We start from the raw sequence: 18,699 nt of genomic DNA, 5'->3' as shown, positions 1-18,699 counted from the left end.
GGAATACACTATTTTAGACATTTTGTCGAACAAACTTAGAAAATGAAAAATTTGACAGATATACCCCTTTGCCGTTACACTACCGATATATAGAAATTCCAAGAATTTGAGAAGTGTGGTTGTCAATCATGGGTAGAATTGGTTAATGTTACACATGTGTAATGTGATCACTTAAACCAGCCTATGACTTTTCTTATGACTATTCTTCTTCATCTATGTTGAGATGTCAAAAAAATAATATAAACCGGAGAGGATCGAAGGAAAGAATGGCTAGGATTTTTAAAAAAATACTGAATTATGACAGAATATAAGTTTAACTTGTACGTTTGATTCTGTAAATGCTATCCGTTTTCTCCCAATACTTTAAAATAATCATAAAATGGTGCACAGGGAAAGACAATAATTATACAGAGTAATTAATTAGGTATATATTATTATTTAAATTAGATTAGAAATACATATATAATTTTGAAAAAAATAATCCCGGTTATCCACAGTTATGGTTCTTGTTTGCGTATAAAAAAAAAACACTTGTATAATGGTACGGATCGACCGGAGCCATTTCGTCGTAACGTAACACGTTACAATGCGAGCATTCGTATAGTCAGTACAGCGAGCCGAGCGCTCCATACATAGTTTCGGATGCTCGCTGATGCTCGCCGCGAGCGATGTAACGACGTTACATTACGACGAAATGCTCCGGTCAGTCCCTACCTTAATATCGCTTAATGATTTTTATTTCATTACACACGACTAGTTTCGAAAACTACAGATGTTTTCATATACAGGTGAAAATCAAAGTATACATAAAGTAAAACTTGTTTGCGTACACTAGACAATGTCCCATTGTGATAAAGGTATTGTAGTTTCTATTTTGTTTTATTAATACGAATGAATAATTATTGTTTTCGTTTCGGCTTGAATGGGCGATGTGTAGCAGCATTTGTAACTCGCCTGTAAAACGCCTAGTCAATACATAAAACACGCAGGTATGATCTAAACACTGATTTCATCTAAAGTAAATATGTACTCGATGTTACATTATTTTTACAATTGTGTTTTTCAGTGACCATGTTTATATAATATTTCCAATGCCGTGTTGAGATTCCGTTCTCCAAATGTTATTGGTACGTTCGGAATTTAATAAGCTCACTGATAGCGATAACATCGTCCGATACGATGGCCTATATGCTGTTCACTATTCCCGGCGCCGAACTATGATTTACAGCAGGGCTGTCCAAATCGCAGCTCGCTGCTTGTGTTTTTTTTTGTTTTTTTTTTTATTGTCATAAAATAAAGTGTCGGGTTGTTGTCCCGTGGTTAGTGCCGAGGACTCTTAAGTCGAATTCACTCGACCACAATTTGATACCTATTTCTAATAATGAGAATAATATCATTCGTTCGATTCCCGCTAATTCCTAAATGGATTCAGTAAATATTCATTTTCAATTGGTCTGGGTGTTAATTTTTCACATTTACCCTTCCTATCTTTACTACCCTACCTGCAAACAAGTTTCCAAAAATAAAGGCTTTTTAAGTTGTTCCTTTAAAAAAACCCGAGTAGTGTGGTTGTCAAGAATGGGTAGAATGGTGAATGTTGCACATGTGTAAAATGATCACTTAACCAGCCTATGACAGGTAATAAGCCCTGTAAATATCCAGTCTTTCACATTATTCTTCATCTATGTTGAAAAAAAAAAAAAAAGCTCCCAATTGGATATCCCAGATATGTAAAACAAGTATTTGGACCCACTCAAAATGTTGAAAAAACATTTATTTCTCCTATAATTGTGCCAGAAATTAAACTTATTTCTCATCTTGTATTTATGTATCCCGGTTGGATGACCCAACAAAATAAAATAAATCCCTGGATATCTTTTTGACCGAAATTGCGATCTAGTAATAACATCGTGTTCGCGGAAAGTCTTTTTGATTATTTTTTTTAATCGAAGATATCATCACTCAAATACATATTGTTTATAAATTCTACAAATCATTCCTTCGATCCCGTATCATTTGTTCTTATCATGACGAAAACAATATTTACGTAAGCGGTGTAATACGTTTCATAAGAAAATGTATTTATACCAGCGCACGTGTACTCTGCCATAATAACAGGTAACTTCTATAGGCGATACATACAATCGCACGTCGATATACTTACACACGTCCCGAGATAAGAGCGATATACCGAATTATTTACTGCCGAAACGTACCTTATCAACGAATATGACGAATTCATTAGAAGAAGAAACGATCTTAAGATTAAGAATAAGTTCAACGTTTCAATACTAGAGGATCGGTACCATTCATAAATCCATTTGGATATCTGGAACCCTTAGAAGTCTCCTTAGATATCGTTCATGGTGTCCGTTTTCAAGCGACAATGTTTGTTTTCATTGGCAGCTTCTTCCGAGTCGCTTTTGTGCGCTCTTTTATTTGTAAGTCGGGGTTTATAATTCTGGAAATATTTTTAAGGTATTATTTTGAATATACTCGTAAGTATAAATGCATTTGTGCAGATGATATACTAATTATTTGTTCTGACATCTAAACATAACTAAATGTAAAAATCAAACACTGGATCTACTTTTAAGTCTACTTAATTGTATTTTATTGTTAAAAAACACAAAAATTAATTTTGTTTTAATTGTTTCGCCTTGTTATGGCATTTTCAAACGAATTTATTAAACGATAAAATACAATTTAGTAGACTCGAAAATTCAGTGTTTGATTTTAACCTTTTATATTTATATGCATATGTAAATTGAAATGGAGTCCTACAAATTAAACGCCAAATCTATAAATAAACAAAAAATATATAAATCTGGGTATTTATTTGCAGGGGTAACCACCTGTCAATGGCTGGTTTAAGTTATCACTTTATCATTCTACCAAAATTCGACAAACACATTGTGTTAGTCCAATTTCGGAACGTTGCATATACCATTTGTTGCAATTATCAACACGTTTTTCAGAATGAACTTCATAGGCGACATCTATCGTTAACAGAAAACTTTTTATCAGTTTTACATTTTGTACTACTTGTTATTTTTGTTCACTCTTTTTGCTTTTATCGAAATTTTAATCAGCAGTAAGTCACTGCTGATTAAAATTTCGATAAAAGCAAAAAGAGTAAAAAAATATGACAAATTTGATGCTCAGGCCGGCGCAATCTCTATCTATCGCAAAATAAGAATCTATAAAATGTCGTATTATTAGTCGCGGATGTCTCTATGTGTGCGCATGTATTTGTTTGTGTACGCGATGGAAAGTGATCGTGTGTGAGTTTGTTGTTGTTTTCATACAAGAGGTAATAATACGAGTATATTCAGCCGGGACGCCCCTCTACGCCTCCCCCCCTCGCCCGCGCCCGATAGCTGTGATAAACTCTCGATGATATTATTATTATGTTGTACAAGGTACATGTTTTGATGATTGACGCCAATCTTGTTATTGGCACTCGAATCGTTGTTTTTCTCCTTAAAGTAGGTGCTCTTGACTTGTTGAGATTTGATAACCGAGTTTACGTTGGGATTACTCTGCAATAAAGGGGCCTACTCTGCGCCCGCTACATTTTATTTTCTTCTAGCCAAATATTGTTTACAAATTCACCTCCACCCTTTCCCGACAAAACGTCGTAAAGTACATTCGAGTGCACTCCAAGGATCGCACTGCACACATCGCTCACTGCTTTCAACAACGTCATTTATCAAAATTCTTGATTTTTCGGGATATCGTTTTTGAAGTTTAAAAATATAATGAAATGTATTAAAAATAAATATAAAGCCACTTATTGAAAATTTTAAAATGCAACAGATCTTTTTAGGTTAAACCTGAATGATTTTTCTCCATTTGAAAAATATTTAGTAAAATTAAAAAAATAATTGAACAATACCTTTTCTCCAGAATGCAAAAACAACACTTTCTGCCCTGTAGCGGGTAAATATTATGTCAAAAATATGCCGCTTTTGCTGGGGTATAGTACATTTTCTGGGCATTCCAAAGACATGCACAACTGAAAATTGTCGATTTTTGATATATGACGTTCTTGAAAGGAGTGAGCGACATATCAAATAGTAAAATAGTAAAAGGGATAAAACGTGAATGTGGTAAAGATTACGATTTAAGAAAAGACACAAAAAATTAAGAAAACGGGTATGTAATAAAATTTTATACGAAGTATAATATTAATAATAAAATATATTTAATATAATTTTAAGGGGATATTCGCAAATGCAGAATTCATTCGCCGGGCGACCACCAGAGAGGTTACGTGTCTGTTCACGCCCAATTTTTTTTAAAGAATGTGTACTGAACATATTTTTGTTTTTAAGATTATTTAAAGCAAAAAATATTTTTATAATTTATATAATTATTTCGAAGAAAAACTTTTTTTTCAATGCAAAAACGGTGCTTTAATAAAAAAAAACAATTACGTAAAATGTTACCTGGATTTGGAAAAAAATTGAGTTGCGACATAATGAATACTGGGGCCTTAACATTGGGTATCTACAGTGGTACATTGAGAAGCAAATATGATAAAAATAAGTTGTTTATGAAATAAACTTGATAATACTCGTAAATGATACTCGATATATGTATTTTTAATGAATTGCGTATATAACCACGTTTATTTCTAGATAAGTATGTGTGTGTGTTTTTTTTTAAGATTTATAATTAGATTCCGTACTAATTTTACAAGTATTTTCGCTAGTGGCGGTATCGTTCCCACGGATATCGCGTTTCGAGTCTCCGACGACCCGCGGAGCTTTTGTCGTATCTACACCTAATCCTTATCGCGGAAAACAATAGCGTGACTGACAAGTCGCTTTTAGCGTCGAAAAATAAGAATATGTTTTTCGTTTTTCCTCCGTTTCCACCCGCCTGCCGGCGTATACGCGCCGAGATTGATGAATCGGCCGAATTAAGCCAACGGCATTCGTCTTCGTCAGACTGGAGGGATTGCCATGACGGATGCGGAGATAAGCGGGATTCTGTCAGTATCCGCGGAAGGAGACCAGATAAGATGCAACCTTAACCAAAATTTCTTACCTAATTCAATTTGATTGTCACCATATTGCGAATGTGGACAAGATTTAGGGTATGCAAACCATACGTTTTTTCAGTGTACGCTCACAAGAAAGAAGAGAAGGAGAACTTCCTAAATAGCTTAACTCGGGCAGGAATCCAACTCCCCGCCCAAGTATCCACCCTTCTTTCTGAACATAATTCTAGAATTGCGGTCATAATTTGTAAAATGATAAAGCTAAACGCATTTAAACTATGAAATTTTGTATTAATTGTTATTATTATTTTCAATTATTTTTTGTATGTAAATAAAAATAGTACTTGACACTGGCATAAACATCCTTCCACTGGGTGACTGCCAAATAAATAATTTTAAAAAATTATTGTATTTATTGACTTGGCGTTTAATTTGTAGAACTCCATTTTAATTTATGTATTTATTTTAAATCAAACACAGATTTTTTGAGTCTACTAAGTTGTATTTTATTAACAAAAAACACATAAAAAATTAAATTGTGACAATTCTTACGCCTTGTTAGGGCATTATCAAACATTCGTTTGATAATGCCCTAACAAGGCGAAACAATTGTCACAATTTAATTTTTTATGTGTTTTTCGTTAATAAAATACAACTTAGTAGACTCAAAAAATCTGTGTTTCATTTAAAATAAATACAAAAATTATTGTAGTTTTAAAATAAATAAGTAACACTTTTACTGCGTGTTTCAGTCTATCTACTCGTCTGTCTTGACATACACTCCTAGCTTTCTTCACATCCATACATCTGGCCATAAATGCCCTCCGATTACGTAGACTTTTGACAGCGTCAGATTTTAAGTTCTGATTGATCTGGTTGCGCTACATCTACTTTGATCGTCTTCGTTCATTTTTCTCGTTCATATTTGCCAAATATACTTTTTTAGTTACTATCTCGTTAATCACTCGCTCTACGTGTCCATACCGCTTTAAATAACTTTTCTTTATATTTTTTTCTATCCCTAGTTCAGCCTTACATTCTTTCCCTAGCAAAGAAAAAAATTGTATTTTTAATGAATTTTATAAGCTCTATAAAGTGCCACAAAGGATCAGCGAAAAATATATTTTTAAATAAATTATTTTGCATACCTGGTAGGTGTGTGTGTGTATAATTGTATGAATTTCCGAATTTTCTCACGGTGATAAGACGACCGTTGAATATTTTTCCGTTCTGTGCGCGATCGCGAATTCAAACAGGTGCAGGATATTCGCTGACCAGCTGACAGTGCGGAATAGAGATCGTATATCTTTGTTCTATAATCTCCGGTGTTCGGCTAATGCGACTCTCTTTGCGCGCCTTCGCGTAAACCACCGGTGTACCTGCCTTTCCATCGGGCATTAGCATATCCACGCCTAATTAACCTTCCCGTACGAACTAGTAATGTTATACTACCGATAGCACGCCATGCGGCCACAGACCCGAGGCCCCTAATACCGTCTAACAGCACTGGATGTATTGCGATATACCATAGACACACATTTACTATTTGGTGTCTGTATGTGTTCTCTTTACGTAGTCGTATATACGTGAATGGGTCTATTTCATAAAGTGGTTGTCGATTATTTTAAACATAACGATGAGCAGTTGAAAACTTGCTCGTGCAGCACCGTACACGTGATAGAAGTGAAACTTCTTAAAAATGTTACTTACATATTAATTGAAATGTAAATAAACACAAAACACGATGACAAACACTACTTACATCAACGCGTGGTACTTCACTGTTAATATATAGCGTCTGACGTATAGATCTAAATGTGCGGATGCCCGACACTATCTTGTTATATAATTTTGTATCGTTGTGCATATATCGCTCTCTTTTGCTTCGCTACCGTGGGGTCGGAATGTAAAACTCTCTTTCTCCTACTTTCTACCTTTTATTTACACGAAATGTACCTAGCAAACGTAACGCGTCCTTGAAATTTCACTCTCAATTCTCGTCCAATCCACGATTATCGAATCGCCGCCTAAGAAGTTTCTCTTTAAAAAACAGGCCTTTTGTTACTTGTCTTCCGTTTAATCACTGTCCATCGATTTTAGTTGTTTTTTGTACAGATCGTGTTAATTTAACGTTTTCACACAGTAAAATGATATTTTCCATCTAACATCGGCCAGGAATCGAAAAAAGTCATATGAATATACTAATAACAAAAATATTTTGAAGGAAGGGAGATTATCCAAATTCTACTTGTTGTCGTTCTAAATTTCGTTAAACATAACCAACCAGTGCCTGTTATTTGCTAAAAACGTGATTGTTTAATCGGATGAAGGTGGGGATGGGCTTATGTTTTTTTAATGTATAGATTTTTCGTTACAATGTATTTATGAATACGCCTACAAGCGACAAATACAACAGCAATAAACATGTGTAAAATTAGATACGAATTTCCACCTGTTAATCTCTATGTTGTATTTGTCGTACAAGCAATATTGTATCTTTTACCTTTTTTTAAATGTTTTTTTTTACTAGGTTGTAGTTATGTAGCGTGTTTGCCTACTATGTACAAAGCCTCGGGTTTAATTCTCGGTGAGACCGGTATTATTAATATCACATTTTTAATCTATTTTTATTATTATTAATATTTCAACCTGAAACGCAAGACTGATCACTTCACTTAAAAATAATATGGTTCTCACGAATCTTTACGCAAAGTAAAATTCCACGAAGAAATGTGAATGATAACAGCATATTAATGTCTTAAAAGTATTTATTCTTCATGATTGGAAAGCCACAATAAATAATGTAAATATTTGCTTAATATTGCAGTTCTATTTGAACAATACGTTTAGTAAAATGAGGTCTCGCTGTAGTTGTATTCTTCAGTAAAGTGAGAGTATAGCCGCTTGTGCACTACACCGAATTTTACCGTCCGGCAGTCCTGTTTTTTAAAAATAAAAGCGACTACGTAAGTTCAGCGAGATCAAATTTACGCGCACCGTGATCACGCACCGATCAAGTGCACCGATCCGTAGAAAGATTGACAAAAGTACGAGCCAAACATCAGTTTTATCATGCTAACTGAAGTGCCGGACGGTATAATTCCGTGTAGTGCACAAGCGCCCTTATTAGCGTCTACGTTTCGAACGTAAGTATTCCGAAAAGACCGCACTTCGGAATTTCCACTATTCGCGAATGTAGGTTTGAATCTGGCGCTCGATACGTCAAATCCGGCCGTAACTAATTATTATTAGTCGCGAGTATTGTAGGAATTCAGGCCGGAGCACTTGCGGCAGTGAGCGGATTCTCGTCTCGGAAGTGGCCGTCCATTCATGGGAATGGGATGAATGAAGGCGTATCCGCCCGCGAACGCAGATGCGGGCCGCGCCGGAATAAGTGCCCATTTATTTTATCCAAAATAATATCGTCCGAAACTAGTTTGGCGCAGGTTGCCTACCGGCCGCTGTCCGCTGTGCGCTGGCGGCCGACGGCCGATGGTGTAAAGGTCTACATACACATGCTCAGCGAGTATTTTTTGCCTAGAATTACATGAAATTGTAGCAACTTTAAACATAGAGTAAATCCACTAGATACACATGCTCAGCGAGTGCTTTTGCTTAGAATTTTCACTTCCTGAATTACATAAAATAGTAACTTTAAGGCCCAGTATTCGTTATGTCGCAACTTAATTTTCTCTATCCAGGTGATATTTTATGTAATTGATTTTTTTTAATTAGTTTAATCTAATCCGAAATTTGTAACATAGTTTAAGAAAATGAATACTCCTAAATATAATACGTATTGTATGTTCCAGGTGTTACCGAGGCACATTTCTCACGTGCGCATGGCCCGGTGCATTGGCGCCCCCGGCGCGATGTGCGGAGGCTCCGCGGTGCCAGTGCGCCGCCGGGCCGCAGCCGGAGCCGGGGGCGCCGGGTGAGCCCCGCCGCGGCCCCCCCGCGCAGGCGCGCCCGCCGCCCCCCGCGGGCCCGGCGCGCGGCTGGCCCCCCCGGGGCTGGCTGCTGCTGGCCCCCCTGCTCCTGTGCCTGGTGACCCCCGCGGCCGCGCTCTCGCCCACCGTGGACCTGAACTCGCAAAAGGAATCTGGTGGTGAGTCTCTTCTATTTTTGAACTTTCATTATCATCTTCTTCTGCTATGGTACGTCTCCAGTCGCTGTAGGTTGGCCACCACGCATATATATATTTTTTTCTTGGACGATCCCTCGCTATTCCTTCATATTGCCCAGCCAGGAGTTTTCTATTTTTTTTTTTTTTTTTTTTATTAAAATCATTGTTAACTTACCGGTATGGAACACTCTCCTTATTATTCATCGTTCACATTGTTTTACCACTCAAAACACTACATACTTCATGACTGCCGGCTTCGGAATAACCATTTCATTATCTGGTCTACAGTTGACGTAGTGTTTCAAGTGATATTCACAAAGTGAACGATGAATGATAAGAAAAGTGTTATACTCCCCTTTACTGCCTATATCTCTTGTAATTCTTCTCTTTCATATAATGCCTTCAAATATTCGATCCACGTTCTGCGGAAGCTTTGATGGTTTTTATTCATCGATATCATCTGATTCAAACCCATTTTAAATCAGATGTTCCTTGGGGTTCCTTGAACAATAACGACAACAAGAATTGTTTCAACCACCATTGAAAACCTTTCCGAGTACATCTGATTTATCTACACTCCCGATACTATACCAACTAGAAATCAGTCCTTGGCTATCAAAATTTTACCTAATTTCATTAATTTACCTTTTCAAAATGTTTATCTGCTGATTTTTTTTACTTCTGGCTAGTGATTTTCGCTCCCCGGAGATTGGCAACGATGGTTCCAACCGCTGTTAAAGGTTTAATATCATCGATGGAAAATATATTGAATTTGATAAAAGGGATCACATTATTAGATATGTGATCGCTTCGAGAAGTCCATATTATTCCAACAACATTACCGACTGAGCCACAAGTCCTGGTATGCGCGTTCGACCAAACGTTTTTTATGGGTTATTTTTTAGAGCAACAATGACGAGTTTTATAATTATTCGTTTTTTATACTTAGTAACTGGTTTTTAACAACCTTGTTTCAATTTAAAATATTTTCCAATGTTATTCCAATCTGGTAATATTCCACAATGGCGTCACCACGTCAGCTGTGACTCGTTGTCACACGCTCTCGCAGTATGTTAATATTTTAGGAATACTGTTCGGACGTCGAGATGATGCTCTCTGCCTCACCACCGGCATCGCCCTTTCAACAATCCATACTGCAGCTGCAGAGGTACTCGCTTCTTGGCTGCAAGTATTTGGGACACGTTTAGGTGATTACATCCGGTCAGCAATTTCATTCAGAATAAAATAACATGTAACCCATGCGAAAATCTCAATTTCACGCTTCTTCATTTTTGGTTTATACATCAAAATCAGTAACGTGTTCATTCTGAGCTCTGAACTGGAAGGTAGGACTGGATCACCTTGCTTTCATGCTATTGACAATTATACGCGATGCCCCATGCACCATTTGTGTGCAAACGGGATGAATGAAATACGTATTTAGAGTTAGACGAATATAACATCCTAAATACATTCGGTTACTTATTATTTTTTTTAATAATAAATCAACGACTATTTAGTTTTTTTTCACTTCCATTTGATTTGACCAGTGGTCGGGTTTCGTCGTTACCGACACCATTAGACTAGTAACGACTAAACACGGTCCGTGGAAAGTGAAAAAATAGTTGTTTTTACCATATGAAAAGCAATTCCACCAAATCAAATGTCAATACAAATCATAAATATTCTTTGTATTCTATGTATGTAAATGAAATATTTTAGGTTTTAAAATTCTTTTTTTTTAAATAATCATTTTGTACCAAGAATGTGAGTACATATTATTATCATCTCGTCTGAATAACGCTACAATAATAATAATAATTTTGCGGTTGCCCTTGGTAACGTTTCTCATTATTCGAGCGCTTTAGACGAACGTACACTTCCTCGTATTGCATTCTCGTTTTGTGTGTTTTTTTTGCGAATTTTAAGTCGAAATAGAACGTTGTCAGCCCCGTTCCGCGCCAACATAACATAATGATCCCATAGCGGGCCCCTCTGACCGGCCCTGACCCGCCGCGTCACGGCGTCACGTGACCGCCAGGCCGCTGCCAACCCTGGCTTACGGAGTGTCGGAACCCTTCCTGCCTTCCTGCCTCCCTGGTACCTCCATTAGGTTGACCGAATGGGTGGAAATTACAGCCCGTTAATATTCTTGATTTCACGTCCAGTAGAGCTGAGCTACCCGTCACCCGTCAGAAGTTATATGCCCCCGATAAAATTATAGTCGGTTGGAATCTCCATAACGTAAAATTCTAATTTTTGTCATTTCCAACTTTACTTTTCAAGACGTACACAGACATCGCGGCAAATCGCCGTAAACAACGACTTTTAATCAATTTCCTAGAAAACATTATATTCAAATTTGCGTATGTAAATGTCTGAGCAGCGACAGCGGTTGGTCGATTCCATTGTTCAATAATATTGCGATCATTTATTTACTTATTTTAATTTACCCTACTTTCGATTTCTGACCGATATTTTAAGAAATAATATTATATTTTGTATATTAAAAGCATTGTTATCATCGTCGTATGGTAATATAACACACTCCTTATTCATCCTTCACTCTGTTAAAAACACTACTTCGGAATAATCATTCCATCATCAGTTCAAATGTACTCATGTGTCAAATAATATCAGTTTATTCTCTCAATACACGTATCATTGGCAGACATTGAATAAAATGACAGGTTTGCAGCTGATATAAGCTTACTATGGCCGTGGGTGTCTTTGGAAGAACTTCTCGGCCTTCTTTGAGAATTGCCCTATATATCTGTATATCTGATAATTTGAGTTAGCGGGACTCGAGGCTGCTGTGCGTAGCGCGCCGAGAGCCCCCGAGGCCTCGCGAGGCCCCCGGCTCTCCTCGCGGGGCCCCGCCCGCCGCCGTCAGTAAACATGATATCCACATTCACCGCTGACGCACTCGTGTCAACGCTCTCGGCAGTATGATTCGAAGCGCTACCCTATGTCTTTTGATCCCCAAATTTTTCCCAAAAAATAATGATTGATTCTCCCCGAACCATGTATGTGTATTGACACAAAGTCAAGTAGAATGAATGAAGCGATAATGTTGCCCGCGATTCACGGCAGAATCTCGACTCGCGATGTTACCCGTTCCGAATATTTGTTATACGCAAGCGAGGTGATCAGCCCAGCGCGCTTTGAATTCTTGGATATAGGGGAGGATTAAATTCTATGGGATCTTATTTGTCAGCTATCTCTCCACTGCTGGATGTAGGCCTCTTAGAATTTTTTTCCAGACTTCTCTCGTTTGGGTTTTTTTAATCCACTTACTTCCCGCGACGGGGACAATGTCATCGGCCTATAATTTATTAGATACAGATGACGAAGTTTAGGAGCTCAGGATAAAGAATATAGAGGAGGAACAGTAGGTAGGAAAATGAGACTGGCAGCGATGGGTATGGGACTTACTCGTACTAGCTCGTGTGTCTTGGACACCAATAATCAGTCCTTAAAGGACTTAAAAACACACTAGGTAGTTCCGAGATAATGGACGAATATAAATAATTTATAATTCAAATTCAAAGAAAACTCTAGTGAATATTTTCAAATTTTACAAATTTGTGTCATATCAAACACAAATAAAGGAAAATTGTGTTATATTTTTTTCTCTCTTCTTACAGATAGAATTTCCACGTCGGAGTGCAGATACTGCATTCAAATAATGTGAAATTCTACACAAGTATAAATCCAACCATCTCAAAAAACTTAGATTTTTTTATATTTTTTATTGCTTATGAGAATAGTACAATATCGTCTGCGAATCTGCACCGTCGCACCGTCCTAGCAGAACGTTTTTAGATCTCCTTTCCAGTATTTTGAATGTAAAATGGAAATCTTGTATACATTTAATGCCCTATATTTTCCCGATCCAAAATCTGAAATCTATTTGTTTGAAATCGTATTGTAAAAACATATAATAAAGTGTTTCATTCCTCACAATGGAAACGAAGAAAATCTTCCAAGCGAGTAAATAGGTGTACGTAATAAGTTGTTTTCTTTGGAAAATAAGTCACCTCGCATTGTCCTGGAAGTCCTTAAACGTTCCCAGCCAACCTTGAGCACGTAAACGCGGTCCACAAACGGATCCAAGGGTGCCACAATGTCAGACGGAGAGAAGTAATCGTATGATATGTAGGCGTCCTAGGACGTAAATACCCCATGTATTCATAATACTCGAACGTACGGTATGTACTCGCTCGTATGAAATGGTTTTATTATTACAAATCCTGCCCTTTGATGCCGGTCTGTCTCCATTATCGTAGAGTTTCTTTATTTATTGGGTTTAGGGTTCCAGGGCAAAGGACACCACGTGCGTTGCTAACTGGGTGTATTCAATAGTTACATTCATTCATTCATTTATATGTCGGGGTTGGTCACTACCACCTTGAAAGGTCGAATGCCTGCATGATGATATTTTTAATACAGCATTTAGGAAAAATGCTCATTTAATACAGTGAAGAAAATTGTCTCGCGTAAGTTTTAAGAGCAAATATCTACTTCCGCGTTTTGTGAAATATTCGTTCACAAGTGCCATGGATTTTTGTCTTTTTAAGAGTTATTTATATAAAGATTTTTACTCGTGTCTGAACAAAGATGATGGTTTTATTGCCTGGATATTTTTACAAGGCGTACGTCCTTATTCATAGTCATAGTCACATATAACAATCTTGTGATTAAAATTTATGAAATTGAAATCAGTCTTGATGTATTCTAAAGCATTGTTCCGCCGTGTGTGTGCCGCGGCACACTGGTGTACCGTGGTAATTAGTTGGTGTGCCGCGGAAAAAAGTCTAGTTTTGTGAAAATAACACAATTACTCCAAAATTTGATTGCCTGCGCTCAGTTAAGTAGGCTCACATTTCGCATTAAACATATAAGTAATATGTTAAATATGTTACCGTGGAAAATTGTTCTAGAGTATATTCCGCCATTGATACTTTCTCCTTAAATTATGACTACTAAATCAGCGCGATACGGAGTACGAAATGAACAATTTTTAATTCAGTTTTCAGTATTTTTACGCCTGTTTTCTGGAATTATTATTGTACCTTCCCTCACGCAGGATGATACAGCGATTGCTTTCCATACTTTATTGCCTTTCTAGGTGAGTGTGGATTTATGCCTCGAGCATTCTGTAGCCTCTACATATTTATTATAAAACCACTAGTTTTGTTAAGATAAAATTACATTTAGTAAAACAATGGTAAGGTAATGTTACGTCAGACCTACATACGAGTATCTATTTATGATTATATTGGATGGTATATCTTTGAACGCACATATGTTGATAATTGATTACATGGGTCAAAATTTTAAGTTGATTTCCAATCCAAGTAGGGTATGCTGTAAGATATTTTATTAAAAATTAAATATTTCATTTTTATCGGTATGAAATTACGCAATTGAATGAACTGTAATCTAACTATGAATAAATCATCTCCTGGGTTTGGATAAATATTATCCTTGGAATATCGAGATCCCAGTATTCAATGTCAATACCAAAAGCAAATTGAGGTTGAATACCACCAAATGTATGTTCTGCGAAAATACGACATTGTTAAACGAGACGAGGGTTTTGTTTGGGTAAAGGTTGGCTACGTTGACGTGGTATTTTTTTATTAATATTGAAAATTTTCATGAAATAATTAAATATATTTTATTTATTGTTTCGGCATTAACATGTTACAATGATTAAAGAAAACACTTCGTTTTTTACCACTTGAGTTTTATTATAGACTACATGTTTCAGAAGTTAAACTTCCATCATTCAGGTCTGTATAATAACAAGTATACATCAGTTATTATACAGACCTGAATGATGGAAGTTTAACTTCTGAAACATGTAGTCTATAATAAAACTCAAGTGGTAAAAAAACGAAGTGTTTTCTTTAATCATTAAATATATTGATTTAACGATCTGTTCGTCTTTAGATTAGCTTACATAAAGCCTATTCCTACTAATTTCATGGGTTTATTTTACCCATTTAAAAATATCCCAAGTAAAGCGATTTTTACTCTGGATGAAAAAAGGATCCTAATACGGATTTTTTTTATTTCAGATGTAGTTGTTTAAAGCTAGGAGTACGATTTTAATAAGTTCCTGATATGCGATATAAAATAATTTCGATATATATTTTTAATAAAATTTCGAAACTTATCGACTTGAAAAATACATTTCCTATTGGGGTCACGTTATTCTGGTCGAATGTGGATTTCCTTATGCGAATTGGGCCCTTCGGGAAATCTCCGTTATCTGGGCTGCCCATTCCTCCCTTGTCTTCGGAGAATCGCTCCGTGTTTTATTTATTTCCTCCACATCTCAAAATTCGGCCGGTAAATATTTTTCTATCGAATACAGACCTGTACGGGAACTCGCTGAGCAGAAAGGTTTCTGTTTGTCGCTTATAATCGATTCAATACCAAATTTAAACGATTTTCAATCCTTATGTATAACGGCCTTTGTCTAGTCACCATTTAATGAATAATTGTGGATTTTGTGAAATGTGCCACATCAAATTTCGCGTTGTTAAATGAAATCTGGAAGACTTCACTTCTACGTTTGTACTTCATCAATCAACTTTAAATAGTACAATTCACGGCCTTGCATTGTTTCAATTAAGTAAATAGGTATATATTATGTTTTGTTAAATAATTTGAAATTCACGTAATATTTTGCTTATAATAACTCAAATAACGAAATAAAGGTTTATTACGTTTTTTTCCACTTATATCATTTGACCAGTAACCAGGTTTCGTCGTTACCGATATCATCAGACTAGTCAAATGTCGGTAACGACGAAATTCGGTCACTGATCAAACAAAATAATTTTGTAAAAAACTACTTGGTTGTTTTTTATTATATAAAATGCAGTTCCACCAGGGAATGTTAGTACAAAACTTAAATCTATAATCAGTAATATTTCTTCAAAAAAGCAATCCTTCTAAAGCCTTCTGTATCTTAGTTCGAGTAAGTACACTTCATAAAATGCGTTGCCTCAATATCAAGTATCGCATCAATGAAATTCCGAAGTCTTCGATGTAGGCATACGCGTAGCCTCTTGATCGGTCAATTATCACAAGTTTGCGAGACGGATACGTGACGTCGCAATTCGATATATCGGCTCTAAATTACTCTCGAATGACAATAGTTCATTATTTACTGATTTGTTTATTCGGTGGAAAGAAAATAATTAAGATCGCCCCATTTAAAAATATCATCCCGTATACCAGATAAATAATGTCACCAGAGCTAATTTCATAGACTTTTTGATATTCCTCTTTTGCATAGCTTTTTTAACCATTTTTTGTTTGTATTTTACACATAACTCTAGCCCATGAGGCAGCAAAAATTTTATAGTTTTATAATAACACAAGTACTTTTTGTAGTTTTATTTGTAATTGGTATAAAAAATTTCAACAAATCACTATTGTGGAATTCGAGCTGCTAAATTCATCAAGGTAAATAAATTTAAAAAATATTGATTATTTTATTTGATATTAAAAAAAAAAAAACAAATCGCATATATTAAGTAAGTCAGTGGGTAGTTAAGCAGGTGATTGGGCGGACACCGTTAGCCGATTTGTACACTACCAAAATATATCAGTCGAAACTTGGTAGTACTCACTAAAGATCCAGAATAAATACGATAGTATCATTTTACAATTTGTTTAAACCTCTGCCCCCGTGACACGTAGATCGCGATAAAAGAGATGGCAAACATATGACTATCAATTTTTTGTTTACAATAAAATTAGTGACGATTCATGATGATTTTTTTTTTCAAGAAATTATTGATTAGAAATCGGTATAAGCTAGAATTTTAATATATAGTTCAATCCTTTTCATCTCCGCTATGATGATTTTTAAGAATATATTCATTTAGTTTATATATATATATATATATATATATATATATATATATATATATATATATATATATATATATATATATATATATATATATATATATATATATATATATATATATATATATATATATATATATATATATATATATATATATATATATATATATATATATATATATATATATATATATATATATATATATATATATATATATATATATATATATATATATATATATATATATATATATATATATATATATATATATATATATATATATATATATATATATATATATATATATATATATATATATATATATATATATATATATATATATATATATATATATATATATATATATATATATATATATATATATATATATATATATATATATATATATATATATATATATATATATATATATATATCGTAGTCATACAGGAGAAAGTGACCAACTGCAGTTTTTACAAAAACGTGATTATCAACTATTTGACATCTTACTAGCTTAATACTGCCCTGAAAAAAATCCCAGAGCGATTTTAAACTTGGAAGTATAATATTTTGACTTGTTAAAAATGACTAACTGCATTGATGTTCATTTTCTTTACAAGCAAAAGTGACCAAGTGACAGTTGGACATTATTGCCTGTTGTAACAGTTTTCAACGCAATGAAGTTATTTATAGCTCTGTATGAAACATTTGACTTTTAAATGTTTCTAGAGAAACAAAGTGACTAAATTCGAAGTCAAATGGCCAGTAGAGGTAAATTATTGATGAAAATGTGTAAAAATCAAGAAAGAGTGATCCATATAATGTACATGAATTAAAATTTCACGATATGTTAGATCTCAAATCTTCTTCAAACCCTTATCCGCAACTAATGGTGCATAGGGCACTGCATCGTATTGATCCAGTGTTATCTTGATCGTTACTTACATGAAGGCAAGATGATCACTCCTGCGCTTCAGGGACCAGTCCAGGGTAGTATGAAATAAATATTACAGTGTAAAATCACCAATATTTATTTTCAACCCCCCCTGGGAATCGAACCCGGAACCTCCAGCACGGTAGCTTAACACGCTTACCATTACACCACGGAGGCATACACAGATCTCAAATTACTTACCAAAAACATGACAAAAAAACCCGATAAAAATAAAAACAGCGAAATTGTTTCATGGCTGCAAATTAAATGCTTGCGATATGAGCACACTCGACCAGGAAAAATATGTATTAGTATTCGTACAACGAAGATTTTAAAATCCTGTCAGTATTTGGGTGAGGATTTTCAGTATGTTTTCCTCTATTAAATTATTTATACAAAGAAGAACTAAGAAAAAGAAGAAAGATTTGCTGGTGATACTGGTGCAATTCCACGGGAATAGTATGGGTGGCACAGATCACTTTTTGTCAATATTAAAGAAGACAGAGCACTTAGATTTTGAATCTGAGTCAGAATAATACTTCTTTACTTTTTGTATATTTAATTTTAAAAACAGTTGTCATTTAAAAAATATATGTTATGCTACCAGCTAGTTTATTTTCCAAAAAAAGTTTCTTTCTTCATTTATATTAATAAAATAAAATGCTTTAAATTAAACTTTTGTATCTGTAACAAACGTTTCCGTTCTCATTCTAAGAATCAAAAGTGACTATCTGCAT

At 35.0% G+C, this 18,699-nt stretch overlaps 1 protein-coding gene across 2 annotated transcripts in view; it reads left to right on the top strand.

The window, feature by feature from the left end:
* InR (Insulin-like receptor) overlaps positions 1–18,699 on the top strand; it is a 152,488-nt gene that overhangs the window by 14,938 nt on the left and 118,851 nt on the right. For both annotated transcript variants that reach the window (XM_088259517.1, XM_088259516.1), the window contains exon 2: positions 8,821–9,116. In XM_088259517.1, the coding sequence (XP_088115643.1) occupies positions 8,821–9,116 (296 nt within the window). The remainder of the gene's footprint in view (positions 1–8,820; positions 9,117–18,699) is intronic.

Source organism: Brachycentrus maculatus, unplaced genomic scaffold, assembly GCF_059751285.1.
Source record: "Brachycentrus maculatus isolate JH-2025_06_01 unplaced genomic scaffold, ASM5975128v1 h1tg000117l, whole genome shotgun sequence".
Lineage (NCBI taxonomy): Eukaryota > Metazoa > Arthropoda > Insecta > Trichoptera > Brachycentridae > Brachycentrus > Brachycentrus maculatus.
This window is presented reverse-complemented; position numbering and strand designations above follow the sequence as displayed.